The following is a 17,329-nucleotide window of genomic DNA, read 5'->3' on the forward strand; positions in this document are numbered from 1 at the left end:
ATAGTAATAAATATAATTTAAAAAAAAAAAAAAAACAACATCAGTAATAATAACAACGACACTAATAATAACGAAACATCGGTTCGGACTAGAGGAGCAGCAGTGTATAAGGGACTATAAAAGGCAATTAAAATAATTATACTGGTTTACTCCCCGCTAGACAATTTCCCTCAATTAATTCTAATCTACTTGTAAATTATACATTGGAACTGGTCAAAATTTCGTGAGAGGCTTCGAGCTTCTTGAACCCTGTGTGTGTATATATATGTATACGTATACAATACAATATATGTACGTACACACAGATATAACAGCAAACTTCGACGTAAGGGGAGACATGTTAACACAGCGTTTAAAATATAACATGTTTTACAAGAGTGAAACTCTCGAAACAAGAAGAAGAGTAAAAAAAAAAAGTAACGCGAAACGTTTAGTCTCACTTTACGCGTAACTTCGAGTGATTAAATTCCGTCATCAAACGTGTATAATTATAAGGCTGCGGCTCCTCAGATCACCTGCTGCGAATACATTCGTTTACTGTGAAAATAGAAGAGAAAGAGAGAGAGAGAGAGAGAGAGAGGGAAAGAGAGAGAAAATTATAAGGTAGAAACAACGTATCCCGTAGTTGAAATCAAAGAACGATATAATCGTATCGTATATTTTCATTTGCGAATATAATTAATATCTCGGTAGATAAACGATACGCCAAAAACATCCGTGTGTACACGAACAATTTCCACTCGATGAATACCTGATATCTCGAAATATAATATTACATGATTCGACGGGATGAGGCATCGGCGTGCAGGCATTAGCATACCAGATATACCCAGGCGACGATGATCGATCGATTTAATGGATTTAGAATTTATCGAGCTTGACGCAGGGAGAAACGAAGGGGCAGAGACGTGTTTTTTGCAACGCAAGGTGTGCGCTGATTTACAAATTGCAATGAATTGGGCGATAACCGTTGGTTAGTCAGCATATCTCTGCCTGCAGTCGATAGATTTTCCCAATACGTATACGGTGACGATATACTGTAGATATGTCGTACCGATTACACACGTCGCCATCTTTTCTCCGTGTTCAATTGCGCGATTTACCATAAATCGTGTGACAGAAGTTTGCGTGTCTTTGATTACGTATCTCAATCGAATGTGTATTAACGGCACGAGATCGAAATCGCGGCGATTCGTTAATTGGCACGTAATCGAGTTAGTTTTTGTTTCATATTGGACTACTCGTTCCTGATTTCTTTATTTTCTTCGCGTTGTTTCTTTTTCCCACTCGCGGTGCTCGAGGGTCAAGATCGAACGTCTGGAAATCGTTTAACCGTGATGCGATATCAAACGCAATCCTGCAACGTGATCGACAGACTCGATGAATCGACCGCAATGAGGGGATATTTTTAATATCTCGATTAACGATCTTTTTTTATCTTCAACGAAGAAATTGATTAGCTCTGTAACCACGAGCAACGTGTACTTTAATATGCATTTTGTAACCGGAAACGACGATCGAGCTTGCACGGAATTTCAACTCACGCAAAATATACATTCGTTCGAGATTTCAATCCTATACAAGTATATGTATAACTTGTGTATCTTTCTTGTAATCAAACTTGTACTGTAATCTAAAAAAAAAAAAACCTGTCAATTATAGTTTAAAGCGGTTGTATTATAATCGAATATAAATCTGTTGGACAAACTGATTGAACGATAGAACAAATTCCCTTTCCGACATGATTTCACATTCAATGACAAGATATTTTCCCATCAAAATCGCTGGTATAATTAATAACCCTTAAAATAAATTTCAATCAATTTGTGATCAAAGAAAGGAAATGAAAATCGTTCCCAAAATTATCAATCTAAATCAGCAACAAGCGACTAAAAACCAGAGCTCAAAATTATCACGAAATATCCACCGAGTGTTAAAAAAATCGTGTGAAAACTGCTGACGATTTTCAAAGGTGTAAAAATGACAAGGAATAGCCGAGTTTTTCCTCGAAAGCTCTCTGACGATTAATCGGAATAAATTGACCTGCGGTCTTGTTGATGTAGAAATCGAAGGCGGCGAGGGGCCCGAAGGTGCTCGAGCACTGCGAGTCCCTGTAATCGACTTTGATCGTCCAACCGGGAAGCGGGCCCTTCGGCGACTCGACGAACTTCACGGCGAGTTGGACGGCGGGCAAAACGCGAGGCAAGGCTTGCTCGTGGTGGGAATCCTGGGGGGCGATCACGGCGAGCTTGACGACGCCGAGGCTGCGGTTTCCGTCCGCGTGAATAACGACCGACTCGACGACAGCCGCGCGGATCGAGATGATCGAGAAGACGAGCGAGACGATCTTCGACAGCGTTGCGCGAGTCATGATCGCACGATCCAAGAACTCTTGATCCTGTATTTCTAGACGATCTTCGCTGCCTGACCGACGAACTTATTGACAGGCATAAATATACTTGCGGTGAGGATCGGTGATCGGGTTGACAAATCGATCCTGGACCTAGACGATTGTCGTTGTCACGTTCATTGTTGTTGTTTTTTCCATTCGATTCGGATTATCGTTCATGATTGTCTCGTTCGGGGTAGTTTTTACGTTGTACCTTCACCCCCGTGATTATTCATAGCAATTTTACACCATCGATCACTGCCGTTCTTCAATCATCTTATTTCATCAAACATCGATTTTATTTCACTATGGAGTACGTATATTTATTTATTGTTTTAGCGTATACCGTTTTTTTTTTTCTTATTTCTAACAAGCGTACAAGTTCCCCAATTTCAAAATCATAATTTCGTCTTACGATTCGTTTGTATTCCGATTCTTCGTCGCTAGTTGAAATTCTTTGTACACGGTGAACATACCACTGTACTTTCGTTTCGAAGCACGATTATTATTCACGAATAAGCGACGATTACAGGTATTAAAAAATCGAAAAATAAATCACAGATCCACTCCACATATTGAATTAGAATAATTAATTTATTTATTTACGTTTAATTCTTTGCAGATTATACAGATAGTTACGTCACTGTCATTACGCGTACTTGAACAACAATTAATTTTTACACAAACACAGACACACACGCACGCACGCACGCAAGTACGATTCACTCGCACGGCCGCGTATCGATTACCTTACTTCAAAAATTTCAAAGTTCAGAAGACCTGACGGACCAGAAGAAGAGAGAAACGAAATTCAGTATCAAGTTTGTCGAGGCAGCACACGTGTAAGACAGCAAAAACGCGCGCGCTCAACAACAAGAATTCATTCATCAGCCGAATTTAAACACCAACACCCGTTCCGAACGTTCAGAGAGTAAAATTGATTCGTTCCCGAACGAGAGACACGAGTCGTAATCCATCCACGCCTAATAGCTGTCACTGACTTTATCCGTACAAACATACCGCACACACACACACATACGCATCTTTTTCTCCCTCTCTTTTTTTTTTTTTTCTTCACACCATCGCGCAGCGTTGTTTCAGCGAATTCACCTGTTGTCGTTACCTTAATTTTACCTCGGGCGTAAAAAATTTCATCAAACAAAATTACGCCGGCCACCTGCCATCGATTTCCTCCAATCGCGATCGGATCGGCTTAGATAAAACGTATTAGCATAACAGCTCTGTCTCTTTTTCTTTTATCGTTCAATTTATTTATTTATTTATTTATTGCAGCTCTCCCCCCTCGCCCTATCGTCTACTCTGTTTTTTTTTTTTTTGGCGATTAGACAGGTGTGGATAGCCGGGCGCATGTTCCGTATCTAGTCGATCATCGGCAGCGACGGTCCGCAGCTGGTGGTTGGCTTGATAGACTTTTTTTTTTTTTTTTATACTCCCCAATCTATTTATTCCCTTTTTGTCCCTGCATCCCCGCTTATACCGATTTTCACGTCTCTTTTTAGCCACGTCTTTCGCCAATGAAGAAACAACCGAAGCGGGAATTGCCCGCAGGGAAGAAAGATCGCTGCTGCATAAAGCTTGGTAATAAGGGTTTCAACCACCCCGCGGTGTTGCGAGACGGAAATTAAACCGAAACACTACGGAAATTGATATCCTTGTGAATTGTTTACGCATGTTTAATACGTTGTTATCCTACGGCCGCAACGACAATTTCACAGTCAACGTTTTCCTCTAATTTTTCAGCGAACGCATACCGATCGCGATGAAAGTCGTGGAGTCGCGTTTTCCACGCACCCTTGCAACGTTTCGCTCCCAAAATTATTGTTCAACTTTTATCGTACACTCGCTTGTCGCGGCTCTCGACTCTCTGATTCGCACGCTGCGCACCGAAAACACACACACGCGTACGGCGAGCCTTTCCGAAACCCAATCGCCCTGCGAAATCTTCCGGCATACTACAACGCGATAACGATTACGAAAACGCGGAACTGAGGGTTCGGTTTCGGAAGCTCGGAGCATAAAAATGAGGATAAAAATCAGCCGGCGCCCGATCTCGAGGACAGGGAAAACGGCTCCTTTGACAAAAATTTATCCCCTCTTCGTTCGAGTAAACATCAGAAATGGACGATAAATTAAATTCACGATCGATTCGTATATAAATATATTACGGCTTCCGATCCCTGCGAATATCGAGTTATTCTACACCCCGTATACGAGCAAGAAATATGAGATAAAAAATTAACGTCAGACGTTATTCTACCTTTGCACTGCAGCGCGAAAATCGTGTTTATCCTTGTCGTTAGAATCGTAAGAAAGCTGCACAATTGCAAATCCTAGCGATACAATAAATGTAACGCGGTAGAATTGCGGGCGAGCAGATAAACGTCTCGAGATTACTTGGCAAATTAATTTTCATTAGCAAAAGTAGCGGGCGTATTAACGGGCGAGTTCTGTGTCTCCGCTGGCAATAATACGCGAACTGAGAAAATGATCTTCCGGAGTGAAACGTAAAGCGCATGTCTGGTTCATTGTTTGTATTGAAATTATAACTGCACAACGCTGCGCGTATTATCGTTACACATGTATGAATTTATACGAGAGGGATAATAAAATTTTAACGAACTTGCAGACGCGGATGACGCTTTATCGTAATACATAAGCGAAATAAACTATAACGTTTCGCTTCGGGTACGATAGTTGATCGACGATTTCTCACCAACAGAACAGAACGTCGATTAGTTCGGACGTTGCCGCTAGAGGCGCGGCTCTCTCGCAGAAATATATGATCGAACGATTCGACGTCGCGTAAAGTACGGAAACCTGGCGCATTGAGGAAAATGTTCCCCACGGTTGAAGAAATCGATTATTTATAAATTCTTGGTTCATCTTCTCCGTATTGCGTCTTGTTTAATTTTATTTTATAAACTACCGCGCAAGTCTCTCGTTCCTTCAACGAGATATACCGAATATTATGTATATTTCACAGAGGCGTAATAAATTCCTGATTACGCGAACTAATGAATATTCATCGTTCCCTCGCCCTGAAGGATAAGGTGGTCGTGTTCGGAAGGAGCGAAAGCCCGTCACGAGACACGAAACTGAATCCGGACGATTCGGAAGATAGAAAACCCCCTAAATTTCCTCGGACCGGAGAACGGGTTCCGTTATAGACTGGCAATTGAATTCCCGGTTCTGGTTAAATTTATTGCTCGATTCAGCTTCATTTATGATTATATTTTCACTCTCCCGTCTGCCCGTATTCCGCCCCCTGTTTCTACGCCACTTCTATTTCTTTCGCTGGCTATCCTTGACCAGCGATAATCGAAGAAGACCACCCCCGCCACCCCTTTTCGCAACACTCTGTAATAGAGCCGATAAAAAATTAGCAGTTCAGTTCGGGGCTTGAATATCGAGTAGCCGGCGTTACGCGTGGCGAGAAGTTACGCGTACGGAATAAAAAACGCAAAAGAAAACACAGCTGGGGTTAATCAAGCCGCTTGTGAAACCGCAGTTGAAGATGCATCGAGCGTACAGTCGGGCCTAAAGAGTTTAAGAAAATAGATAAATTCGCGTACAAATGATTGAGCAAAGAATAATATTTTCTTTTCTTTTCGTCATTACTTTACTTTTCTATTCACTGATGGAAGAAAATTCAACGTCTCGATTAACGAGCAACGAATTTAATCTCACGTAATTATTGTTCACCTTCGTCACTTTTTCTCCCGTTTTTTTTTTTTTACTCCAACCCCATTCTCTATTTCCCGATCTTTCTCGGCGGAAATTATAGTCGGAATCGCGTCGAGGCGGCGAGGAGGAAGTTTAAGGGGTTGAAAGCACAAACCGTGAAAATCACCCTGGAGTTATGCGAGGTTACCGAAGACTGTCGCGAACGAAACGGGAACAGACGGAGGCTGGGGATCTGGATTCTGGAATAATAACGCCGCCGCGAAATATCTCGAAGTCAATGGTACCCCATTAGATTTCACTCTCTCTCTCTCTCTCTCTCACCCTCTCGCTCTCTATCTCACGGCTTACATACGCTCACTGGGAAATATATAATTTTGCTCGCTATTTCCTCTCGACACAAACACTCGAGAATCAAGCCAAGTATTCTGCACAATTCGCAGAGCCACGCGCGCGTTTCAAGGATACGAAAAAATGTTTTGGTTGACAGATAATTTTTATTTATTTATTTTTATTTTTTCGTTCATCTACTGGACACGTTTTCAGACTTTAATACAAAAGGTAAGAAGCGAACAAATTTTTCAACCGAACCTGAATCGTTTTCGTTTTTTTTTTCTTCTTTTTTCTCGTCTCCTTACACCGTGAATAATGAATTTTATCGACAAACTTGAAAGCAGAAAATTCTGTTCCCTCTTAAGCTTCTTCGTTATTTTCAGATATAATCACAATCTATCACACTCATGCACGTATAAAATACCTTTGACAAATCGCCTGAGTAAAGTTTCTTTGGAGCAATAAAACGGCGAAGAAGAAGTGATAAAAACACCGATTGACTGCACAGATACTTTTTGCCAATTACAATCAGTTTTGCACTTTTCAAACTCGCGTATATCGCGGCTCGAAGATGACAGGAGTGAATAAATAATTCACAAGATTGTAATTTCATGTTGATAAGAAATGAATTTAAAAAAATTACAATTTCTCGAAACACGATGAACGAAATCGAAGATCTAGATAAAAATCACTTATTTATCCAGGTTTAACTTCGAGCCAACGACACGAGGATAAAAAACCGTGAACACTATTCCGATACCTCGCCATTTGCGACAAAACAAACTTTCATTGTCGCATTATATCGTACAAAAAAATAAATAAAATAAAATAACAAAAACACGCTTATTTTTCCATCGTTTCTGTGTTCCGTTTCTCGGTTTTATTTTATTCATAAAAATACATATGTGTATACATAAAAAAAAAAAAAAGAAACCCGCACTTCGTTTCAACCCCCGATATACGAGAATTAAGAATAAAATCAAACTTCAACCCCGTGTGACGAATCTATCCTTTTTTCTCTTTTTCCTTCCCTCTCTCTCTCTCTCTCTCTCCCCCTCTCTTTCCCTAGTCTTTCCGTCGCGCCTTCTCTCTAAATAGGCAGATCGTCAGTCACTGCTACATTATTGCAGCGGGCTTACAGACCGCGCGGTTGAAACTGAGACGCGGGAATCTCGCCGCCAAGTTTCGCTCTTCTATCCGCGGTCGCTGCAAGCGCGCGACGCCTCTCACTTCGCTCCCCCCCCCCCCCCCCCCCCCCCGCCTCCCCTTCATCCCTCCCCGCCGTCATCGTCGCTCGTACGCCAAACCGCGTTGCGCGCATGCGCCGTAAAAAGCGCGGTCATTCACTTTGTACTCTCTGAATGAAGCCTGCCGATCCTTGTGTATTATTTACCGATTGAACACCCCGGCTGTTCCGGGGGAAGAAAGTGAGCGGCGTTGTTGGAGGCGGATGATCGGAACCCTCAAAGCTCGAGACGTTCGTGCGCGTATGACCGCGTAACTGGGAGGGAAAAGTGGCCGGTGCTCTTTCATTATTCAACCCTCGTTTTCATCACCGCAAAATCGATTCGTTCACCGATTCCGTCCGCACGCACATTGATTGTCACGGAATTCGGAGGGTTTGAAATCGAAGGACGGAAAGCTGGGAAAAATTGTCGTTGTTCCGAGAATATTAAAGCGACTCGCGTTTACGGGTGAAAGGATGATGCGAAAAATATACACGTAATCTAACGATTAAATTTATACGCTTGTAGATTTTCTCAGCCGCGTAGTAATTCGATCCGTCGGAAAATCGATTGCGAAATTGGACCGACCCTCTGGTTAAGAGGGTTCCTCTTATATTATGTAAGAATGTCCTGGAAAACCGGCGCGAGAATATCAGCGGGAAATTATAATCTCGCAGGCACGGCAGGGGGAAAATTTATCGCCTACGAATACTTGTCACGAGAGTTTGATGAATTCCGTCGGGTTAGATACTCCCTGTAAGAATTCTCCCCCAACCTATGTACAAGTATACATGCCTATGTGCTCGACAGCAGCCCTCAAGTTTTGTTAGTAAGCAGTCCCGCGAATAAGCTGCGCCTCTCGCTTGCCGCCTCGGCGAATTTATATATTTCTACAGATTAATCGGTGCTTGTCGACGGGGTGGAAAGGAAAAATTATCGAAAGAAGTGACGGGGGAAAAATTACCTCTTATTATGCCTTGGTACCACAAAGGATGAGGCGGGTATAAAATGGCCAACTTATCGTTCAAATTTTCAATTATCGACGTTGCGTATTATATGAAAACACACAAACGCGCGCAAACGTAAAAACTTGGTGGTGAATTTTTTTTCTTCACTTCATCGTACATGTGTTGCTAAGTCTTAATAATAGCTGGTGCTTGCCTATATCGACGCTAGTTTTCGTGGAGATAATTTTTAGATCAAAGTATTCTCTGGCGGCACTTTGTTATTAGGAGTGGCACGCGAAACTTGCGAATTAGCGGGCGGGGTTAAACAAGAGGAGAATTAAAAAACTTTTATCGCGTATCTGGCAATGAAACGCGCTGACTCAGGTTGCCTGTGGAAATTTCACCTGAGCGAAGAAAAGCGATCAGTTGCCGCGCTCGGAATCTCTCGAAACGAAATTCACTCAAGGAGCTGAAATTGGAATCTTTTCTTTCTCAATTTTTCTTTCCTCCTTTTACTCTCTTTGAAGATTTTTGCATTTTTCCACGTAGAGGAAAGGAAGTAGGAAAAGATGAAAAGTAAAAAAAAAAAGTACAAAAAAAAAAAAAACGTGTAATTGCCTGGAACCCCATTTATCATACTCTTTTTCGTTTAATTTTTAATCCTCGGGAATAACGTTGTGCTTTTGATGTATGCATTAACCTAGTAGTACAAAAAACATCGGTAAAAACACGAACGGTAATACATCGGGGGTTAAATTGTCAACGAGACCCCCCAACCCTATTTTTCTTGTTTACATCGCTTGGCTTTTGTCAAGATTTACGTATCGTTGCACCCAATCACATTGGAAACGAAAAAAAAAACAACCCTCACTTTTTTAGTCCACTTGAGTTTCATTTTTATAGTAAACCTGCAAGCTCGAAATTTCTATTATACCGTGCGAAGTTGTGCGAAATCCGAAACTAAAATTTTTGATCCAACTCCACACCACTTCAACCCTCGAAGAAAAATCACGCTCGCAAGGTGAAATCCACTTTACTCTCAAGCTGCAGACTGTACATTATCGCGAGTCCAAAAGCCTTCAGCCGGTAAAAGCTCGAGGATAAATCGTTCTCTGCCCGAAAGCATAGAGACTCGAAAGTCAAACTCGCGGCTCTTATCGACCGAGGGTTAGCGAGCTTTTGCCGGTACGTCCTGAGCTTTTAACGTCCGGCATATATCGACGGTCGATAAGAGGTGTGATAAATTTTTCACAGAGCTTTTCACCCGATCGGTAAAACAGTCTCCTTACGTGAAAGCTCGACGAAATTTGCCGAACGATTCTACGAGCGACAAAGTTGACGATCAGGTTTTATGCACGATTGATAAAAAAAAAGTAATCAACCTTCGATTTGAATTTTCCGACACAGTTAGGACTGCCGGACTTCAAGGTCAAGGTCGAAGACCACCGAGCGTAAATTCTGTTTGGCCATTCTAAGCGCGTCCGGCGGACTTTGTACCTGATGCATCGTGTAATTAGATGCATCGAGAGCGACGCGTGTAAAGTAATTAGCGGTCGCCCGTGAAACTGAGCCACATCAAAGGGAACATCGAGCTCGGCGAAAAGCCTTTTAAGGTTGGATTCTAGGCGAGTCGAGTCCACCTTGAGCTAAAAGAGAGAAACCACGGTGCGGGTTAATCCCAGGTAAGCGAATGTCTGTACATACACAGTTTCTCGAGTGTGTGCGTTGCCATTTGTAACGGGTATCGACAGACGTGTTGATTACACACACGCGGGGCGGAGAAGATATCGATAACCGAAGACTCGAGTCATCATCGATAACGATAGTACGGATAAATAACAAAAAGATATCAAATGTATGTACGACGGTTATACTATAAATAGATTTCACAAAGATAAGAGTATGTAACACAAGTGACAAATTATTTTCCAATTATAACGTGTGAATGTAACCTGCAGAGTTTCTCACGATTTGTGCCAATTAACTGCACGCTTTTGAAAGTGGATTCAAATCAAACGGTAGGTAAGATTATACTTGTGAAAATTTGCGAATAATTACCAGAGCGTGAAACAAGGTTTTTAAAAAAAATTTCGAAACATTCAAAGAATCGTCCGATCGAAATGAAAAACATATACCAAATGAAAAATCAATCGCCAATTTTTTCACGATACTCTTCAATGTTGAAGATATTGACGATAATTCGTCACGACTCCGAAGAAGGTGATAAACCGCTTTGACGACGACAACAACAGCATATAATTTATGACGTTCCGTAAATAATTCTGCGCAATCAGCATTACAGCGGATCCATTCAGCTTGCAATTTTAACACTTCGACTTAGGTTTCAGCAGCTATCTCGCCCGTCGTCATGACCACTCGCCTAATTACGGTATATAATATATATATATGTTAACACGTACTGATAATGACTGTCCATCAAGCGAATCGGCCAAATTTTTCGCATCAACCACCCACCCATAAAATATACGTATACATCTTTTTTCTAGTTCGTACGTAGGTATATGTAGAATATTCCTGTGCGTCAAGCGCATCATTTGTTTACGTATTTCAATATGTTTATTCAGTTTGAGTAACTTTGCAAACTGGTGGAAGTATATGGCGGACTCTTCAAACGCACGGACGCAGGCACAAATGTTATAAATCAATCATGCACGCTCGTTGCGTGACTCAATGAAAAGAATCTTTCTCGACACAAATAATCTATTACTGTAGATTTGGATGGATATATTGCATGGGTATATAATATATATATATACATATATCGTACATATATACTAGGATAAAATCAATATCACTTAATGGAATAGCAAAGGCACTTGAAGAACTGTCGGAAATAATTCAAGCCAGCTTCGACAAGTACCAAAGATCGGTAGAAATTTCAGTTGCGAGGAATAAATGGAAAGAAAAAATAACACTAGCGACAAGTATTTCAAATTCGACATATTTCTCAATGGAGTTCGGGAATAAAGGAAGGCGGAAAAGACGAAAAGCATACTCAAGGATGATCAAAGATTCCCTTGAAATTCTCTTTTTGTTAGAATTTTTTATGCCAACAGAAGAAGAAGAAGCCCTCTTGTTCTGTACAGAGATCGATTTCATGAATAACGAAGTACCTGAAGAATCGTTTTCCAAAGTGCGCATATCGTCCGCCTCATCGTGTGTATATTATAAAATGCAAGACTTAAACTTCGCTTCGATTCGAATTGACCGAGCGAGACTTTTTAATTAAAATCACAAAGAAATACGTGCTCACTAAGCTACGGAATCATCCGCAACGCGACAAGGCTGATGATCAAGTCTAATATACCTAACGTGCTTATTCGTGTCGGGATAAAGTTTTAATAGTCAGCAGCTTTGTAATATTTAATATTCATAAGCCTCGGTAACTCGATAACAAAAAATTGAAATTGAACGAAGCGTTCAGCGTCGATCGGCTAGAAGCTTCGTCCCGGACCAGAATTCAATCAGCAAGATTCACGAGGACGTTGAAAATGGTTACACAGATTCAAGCCCACGTATATCAGCATCGGTATAATTAAGCCTTATTGAAACTCAAGACTAGAACCCACAAATTACTTCGGTTAAACCGCCAACCCGCAAGTTTACTTCCCGAGTAGTTCCGAGCTCCGCTCCCAAGCTTTTTGGTCCGTCCGATTAATACACCGGATATCATCGTGTTTCACCCCCCGATCCAACTCTCTGGAGCTCGATCGTGTTCCACAGATTTTCCACATCAGTGAGGCTAATTTCCCCTCATTGTCAGATAACCCGCGTTCCTACGTGTCAGCACTGAAGAAACAGCCGCGAGGTTTGTCTATGGGGGTAATTTCGGGTTCGGGAAAGGACTGCCGGTTGCTCAAAATTTCCGAGTCGGGTTGAGACGCATCCGCGTCTAATTGTTGCCTCGCGATCAACGATTCTCGTCTCGAGCTTCTCTTTGCTCGTATATCCCTCCGCCACATGTCGAACTCCAATTTCCGCTCAATTTTGTCGCGAGTCAGGAAGTACGGACGCGAAGAGATAATAATACGGAGTGACAGTGAGTCTGCTGTAGAAAGTAACGAAAGGAAATAAGGAAGAAACGAGCTTGCAAGCTTGATCAGTCTCTCAACGTCGTTCTTGAACAGCCGGTGCTCGTCGAGACCTAATGAAGGTGTAGCACCAGCTGATGCTTGCCTGAGGGTTTCTTTTTTTCTCTCCAAATTATCCAACCCCGCATTTTGTACAAGGGAAAAGTCAAACATTGACCATCGCTGCTCTGCTTTGAACGCGGAACATTTTCAAGTAATTGGCAAACACCGAAACTATATATATATATATATATATATATATATATATACAGTTCAACAGGTCTGCCGACTGATGAAAGAAAAGAGTAAAATCGATCGGAAGTCAATATCGGTCAAGATCTGTGACGTTACGTTCGAACATTCATTCGTCACGTACACGACTTGTCAATGAAAAGGGTAATCTATGGTAAATTAGGCTGCACGGTTATTTGCTTCGAGTGTAATTTGCTCTTTCTTTCTTTCCTTATTTTACAAAGGCTCGTCTCGTTGGACATGCAGATCGGTTGTTGATCTTCGCGCTCGCAGATTTGTTATTTCAATATTGCCCTAGTCATAATAACAACGTTGCTCGTAGAAGCGCAACGATGACATTTTTCGAAGCTTCGTTACATCGTCAAAAATGCAAATCAATCCGAAATCAAACGATCGAGGTGCTTAAATTAAGAAGCAGTCGATCGCACGACGTGCCTATCAGTGCTAGACGATTAAGACAATATACCGAAACCGTGAAGATCAAACGATATCCGCAAAATGAAGAATTATCGACTACGATTCAACGTTATCACGTGTTATCGAGAAAAACACGGGTTCATTAGCTGCGAAAATAAACAAGTGTCGATGCACCGTCTAGTCTACTCGATAGGTAAATATTTCAAATTTAACTTACGCAGATCCGCATTGGCGTGCTGCTGAGGATATCGGATATATTTGAGGGGGTAAAAATTGAAATTCATCATCCTGACACGGTATATTCAAGTTTGTATATATATAAAATCGTTGTGGTTATAGAATAAGCATCGTCAGAATCCGGCGACGAACTCCAGCGTCGAATCGACGTCAACTCGGTCGTTGAATTCGAACGCGGAATAGTCGAGGCTGACGAAAAGAGAGCGGCTCCGCGATTTATCAGTGTCACTAAAAATTATCTCCGAGGGTAAACCAGTCCCTCAGCAGGTTTTAATATTGAGTGAGTATAAACCAAACTTGTAAACGAAATTGACTCTGCATACTCGAGAGCTTCGTTGTTGTGTCCATAGAATGTAAAAGCCGGGGTTAACGCTTTCGCTCGCGGATTATATTCTTTTTTTTCATTTCTTTTGTTTTGTCATTTCTAGCGTTCCCTACCTTAAAAATAAAAAACCGGAACCCTTACAGAATCATTTCCTTATCTGTCTGCCCGTTTGTCGAGACCCTTTTCCTCGGGAACGGTTCAGGGTATCGAGTTGAAATTAATGTCAAATACCAGGGTCTACGGTCCCTTGGCGGTGTAAAAAATTTTGCCCATTCACGTCACATGTTCTAATACTCGCGGAATAACTCATCAAAACTTTTAGGGTACTTCCCGTTGACCAAGAACCATGAAATTCAGAGAGCAGCAATGTCTCGCGGCTCAAGTAAAGGAAAAACTCCGCTTAAAAAAGAAAAACAATCAAGTTTGTACGAAACCCTCAGAACGCGAATCCTACTCGCACTTGTCCCGTTATTCGTTTTCTTTCATATTCCACGGAAAGTCCTGATTTTTTTTCACATTTTCTGGTAAACTGAAAAACTGAATTGCGTGACCGGAAGAGTTAAAACACGGGGAAGAGACACCGCACCTCCACCTCTGCGTATTAAACATATTACGACGCCTCTGTTTGCACAGTCAATTCACGATGCAATGTTTTTTTTTTTGTCCCTCAGTTATAAGCTGACTGCGTTTAATATGCCTGCAGCGATGTCGGCAACCCCAGGTATTGAAACGTCACCGCGACGTCCCTCCGACAACCCCTCGACATACAAATTTCACGTGCTCTCGCGTCATAGTGAGAACAGAACTTTCGAGATGAGGAAAAAGTATCGACGAATTGTGAAATTCGCTGTCGCGTCACGTAATCGCATGATTCTCTTTCAACGAGTCTGGAAACAAATCCTCCCGCATCTCTTCCCGTTGTTTTCCTTTTTTTTCCTTTCTTTTCTCTCTCTCTCCCTTTCCTCTTTCCTCTCTCGCGTACAACAGTCGTGGCATCCGCAGTCTAGTTTCATTCGAATCGTAAGTACCGATTGTTCGATAAAAGCTTTTAGCTGTTGATCCGGTAACCCGACTTCCTTCGCTCGCACACTGCCCGACATCTGAAAGCCGACTCTCTGCTCACGCATGTTTCAATTTGGAGGAAAACTTTTCTTTTTTTCCATTTTATTTGTTCAGCTTTGTCGTATTATCGTACACGCTATCCTCGACCTTTCGTCACGCTTCGTAAATTTCACCCAGGTTTCGAAGTACATATTCGTATTTGTATTGGCACGTCAGGATCGACCAACTTCGGCTATGTAAGAAGAAAGTATCTCGTTTTTCTGCCTGGCAAATTTTCGGAGCGAGAACGGTGCAGAACTTAACAAATAGAAACCGCTCTGATTTTTGTTTCTAAAGTAATATATTCAGAACAATTCACAAAGATTTCGTTAATGAGGTACTTTGGAATTCACAGAAAGCTTACAGAACTTGATCGAGAAACACGGTATGTGTAATATACAATATGCATGTAGGTTTGAAACATTGACGTTAATTATTTCGCAAGATTAGAATTAAACCGTGCATTTCCTTTTTCCTTTTATTTATTTTTTTTCTGTTCTTAACGAATTGACTTCAACCCTCTTAGTCAACATATTGAACTTCGATATACCGAAAGTGTGCGAGATAAACATTTTTCACTTTCGTTTTTCCCGCCATGTATTTTTCTCGACGTAACGAAGCTTAACTCTCGCCTAGCGAGCAGGTTTTTTCCATGCATAATACATTGCCGGAAAAGAGGGACGAAAAATTGAGCTTCTCGAGACGACGAAATATATTCGGTGTATAAAAATATCAAAATGGGATGAATACGGTATTTCAAATCGCGACCATTTTTCCAGCTTCTTGGCCTTTCAGACGGTTATTTCCTACACTCTCAAGGTTCACCCAATCGAACATTTCACAAAAAAAAAAAAAAAAAAAAAAAAAACCGCGAAAAGAGAGAAGAGAGGCAAAGAAAAAACGAACTCGAGCGTTTTAACGGCTTATTATTCGGATGTTAACAACGTCTCGAGTTGCTCGTTCATCTGAAAAGCTCGATCCACGTGTGTTTACTTCAGGAACGGTTTACCCGACGAGAGAATGTCTTACTGATATAATACATCAAGACTATTTTTAGAAACCCTAACCTACTACTGCGCACGCTGTTCAGGCCGACATTATCAAATATTTCAATCCAACAGCTGCGATCCAACAGATTTTATGTATTACCGGAGATCCCTGGAGCACCAAACTAACGTCGATCTGAATTATCCAAGCGCCGTACGACTAAAGGATTTTCACGCAACTGTAACAGCCTTAAATTAACTCGGAACCAACGTCGCGTAAACCGATTGTGAAAACGCGTAACGTATTAATTCTTAGGGCCGGGAGGCGATTTCAGGAACTCGTTTATCCGAACACGTTTTATGCCTGTAACCATATACGGTCGAAACTAAGCCTGCGGGCTTCTCAAGATCGGCAGTTGAAGGTCACGGAATATATCGTATCCCCGGTACGAATTACGTAGATAATTCCTGAAATAATCTCTCCAATCATATCCGAACCGATGAGGTAACCGTATATACCTTTTATATGAATCGAAAATAGAATTAAGGCAGCCTTCTCTCAAAGGAGACAAGAGAGAGTGGATGAGAAAAAATGTTGCCGCAGCTGCGACAAAGCGAAGACGATCGCGTCTGTATTTCCCTTTTCATCCTTTTATTCCCTTCTTCGTTTCTTGTAAAAGAAAACAGGATATATTGTTCCCGAAATTGAGTAACGAGTCTGCAACGCGAGATCAAAGTTAAATTCCCTCTCCCGTGTATCACAAACGCGAAAATTCCACAGATGACATTTTAGTAGGGTAGGTAGACACGTGCTTACGTTCAACCCCGTAGGCGTTTTAGGAACGATTACGTACCCGATGTAAAATTTATCCTTACGCGAGTGACGAAAAGCCTTTTTCCACGACACGAAAAGCACGAAGGCTCGTTTGTCGTTCAAATGCTACTTCGCCCACTCTTCGCCGAATGTTGCATAATTAATGATAAAAGTAATCGTGAGGAACAGTAGCCGAAAAGCATCGAGCACAAAGCCGAGGTTGGAAAAGGATCAGCTAAGCAGATTTTGACACGCTGTCAATGTATAACGACGTGGAAGCGGTTGAATCACAAGACTCCACTAAACGATCGAATTTTGTCAAAACAGCTCCCGAGTAAATTCATTCCCGTGACAGAAAAGTTTCCACCCAAAAGCGAAAAGTATCTTTCGTATCTTTCGAAGTTTGGACGATACGTCACACGCATTTGGAAGACTGTTTGATGATATCAGCTGGATTGAAACAAGCGAAAAAATGTGGAGACCCGGGGAATGCAGAAAGTGAGAAAATC

The 17,329-nt window shown here is 41.6% G+C and overlaps 1 protein-coding gene across 13 annotated transcripts in view; it reads right to left on the minus strand.

Annotated features, from left to right (window-relative positions):
* LOC124185676 (atrial natriuretic peptide receptor 1) overlaps positions 1–17,329 on the minus strand; it is a 136,436-nt gene that overhangs the window by 96,323 nt on the left and 22,784 nt on the right. The window contains exons 1-2 of one of the 13 annotated variants that reach the window (XM_046576669.1): positions 6,849–7,233; positions 2,044–3,047 (exon numbers count right to left, since the gene is read on the minus strand). The exons of 8 other annotated variants lie outside the window; for them this stretch is intronic. In XM_046576669.1, the coding sequence (XP_046432625.1) occupies positions 2,044–2,371 (328 nt within the window). In that variant the 5' untranslated portion in view covers positions 2,372–3,047; positions 6,849–7,233. Of the gene's footprint in view, positions 1–2,043; positions 3,454–6,848; positions 7,234–17,329 lie in introns of those variants that run through there. 4 more of the 13 variants (XM_046576668.1, XM_046576666.1, XM_046576677.1 and 1 more) reach the window with 4 other exon arrangements.

This window comes from Neodiprion fabricii, chromosome 6, assembly GCF_021155785.1.
Source record: "Neodiprion fabricii isolate iyNeoFabr1 chromosome 6, iyNeoFabr1.1, whole genome shotgun sequence".
NCBI classification, from domain to species: domain Eukaryota; kingdom Metazoa; phylum Arthropoda; class Insecta; order Hymenoptera; family Diprionidae; genus Neodiprion; species Neodiprion fabricii.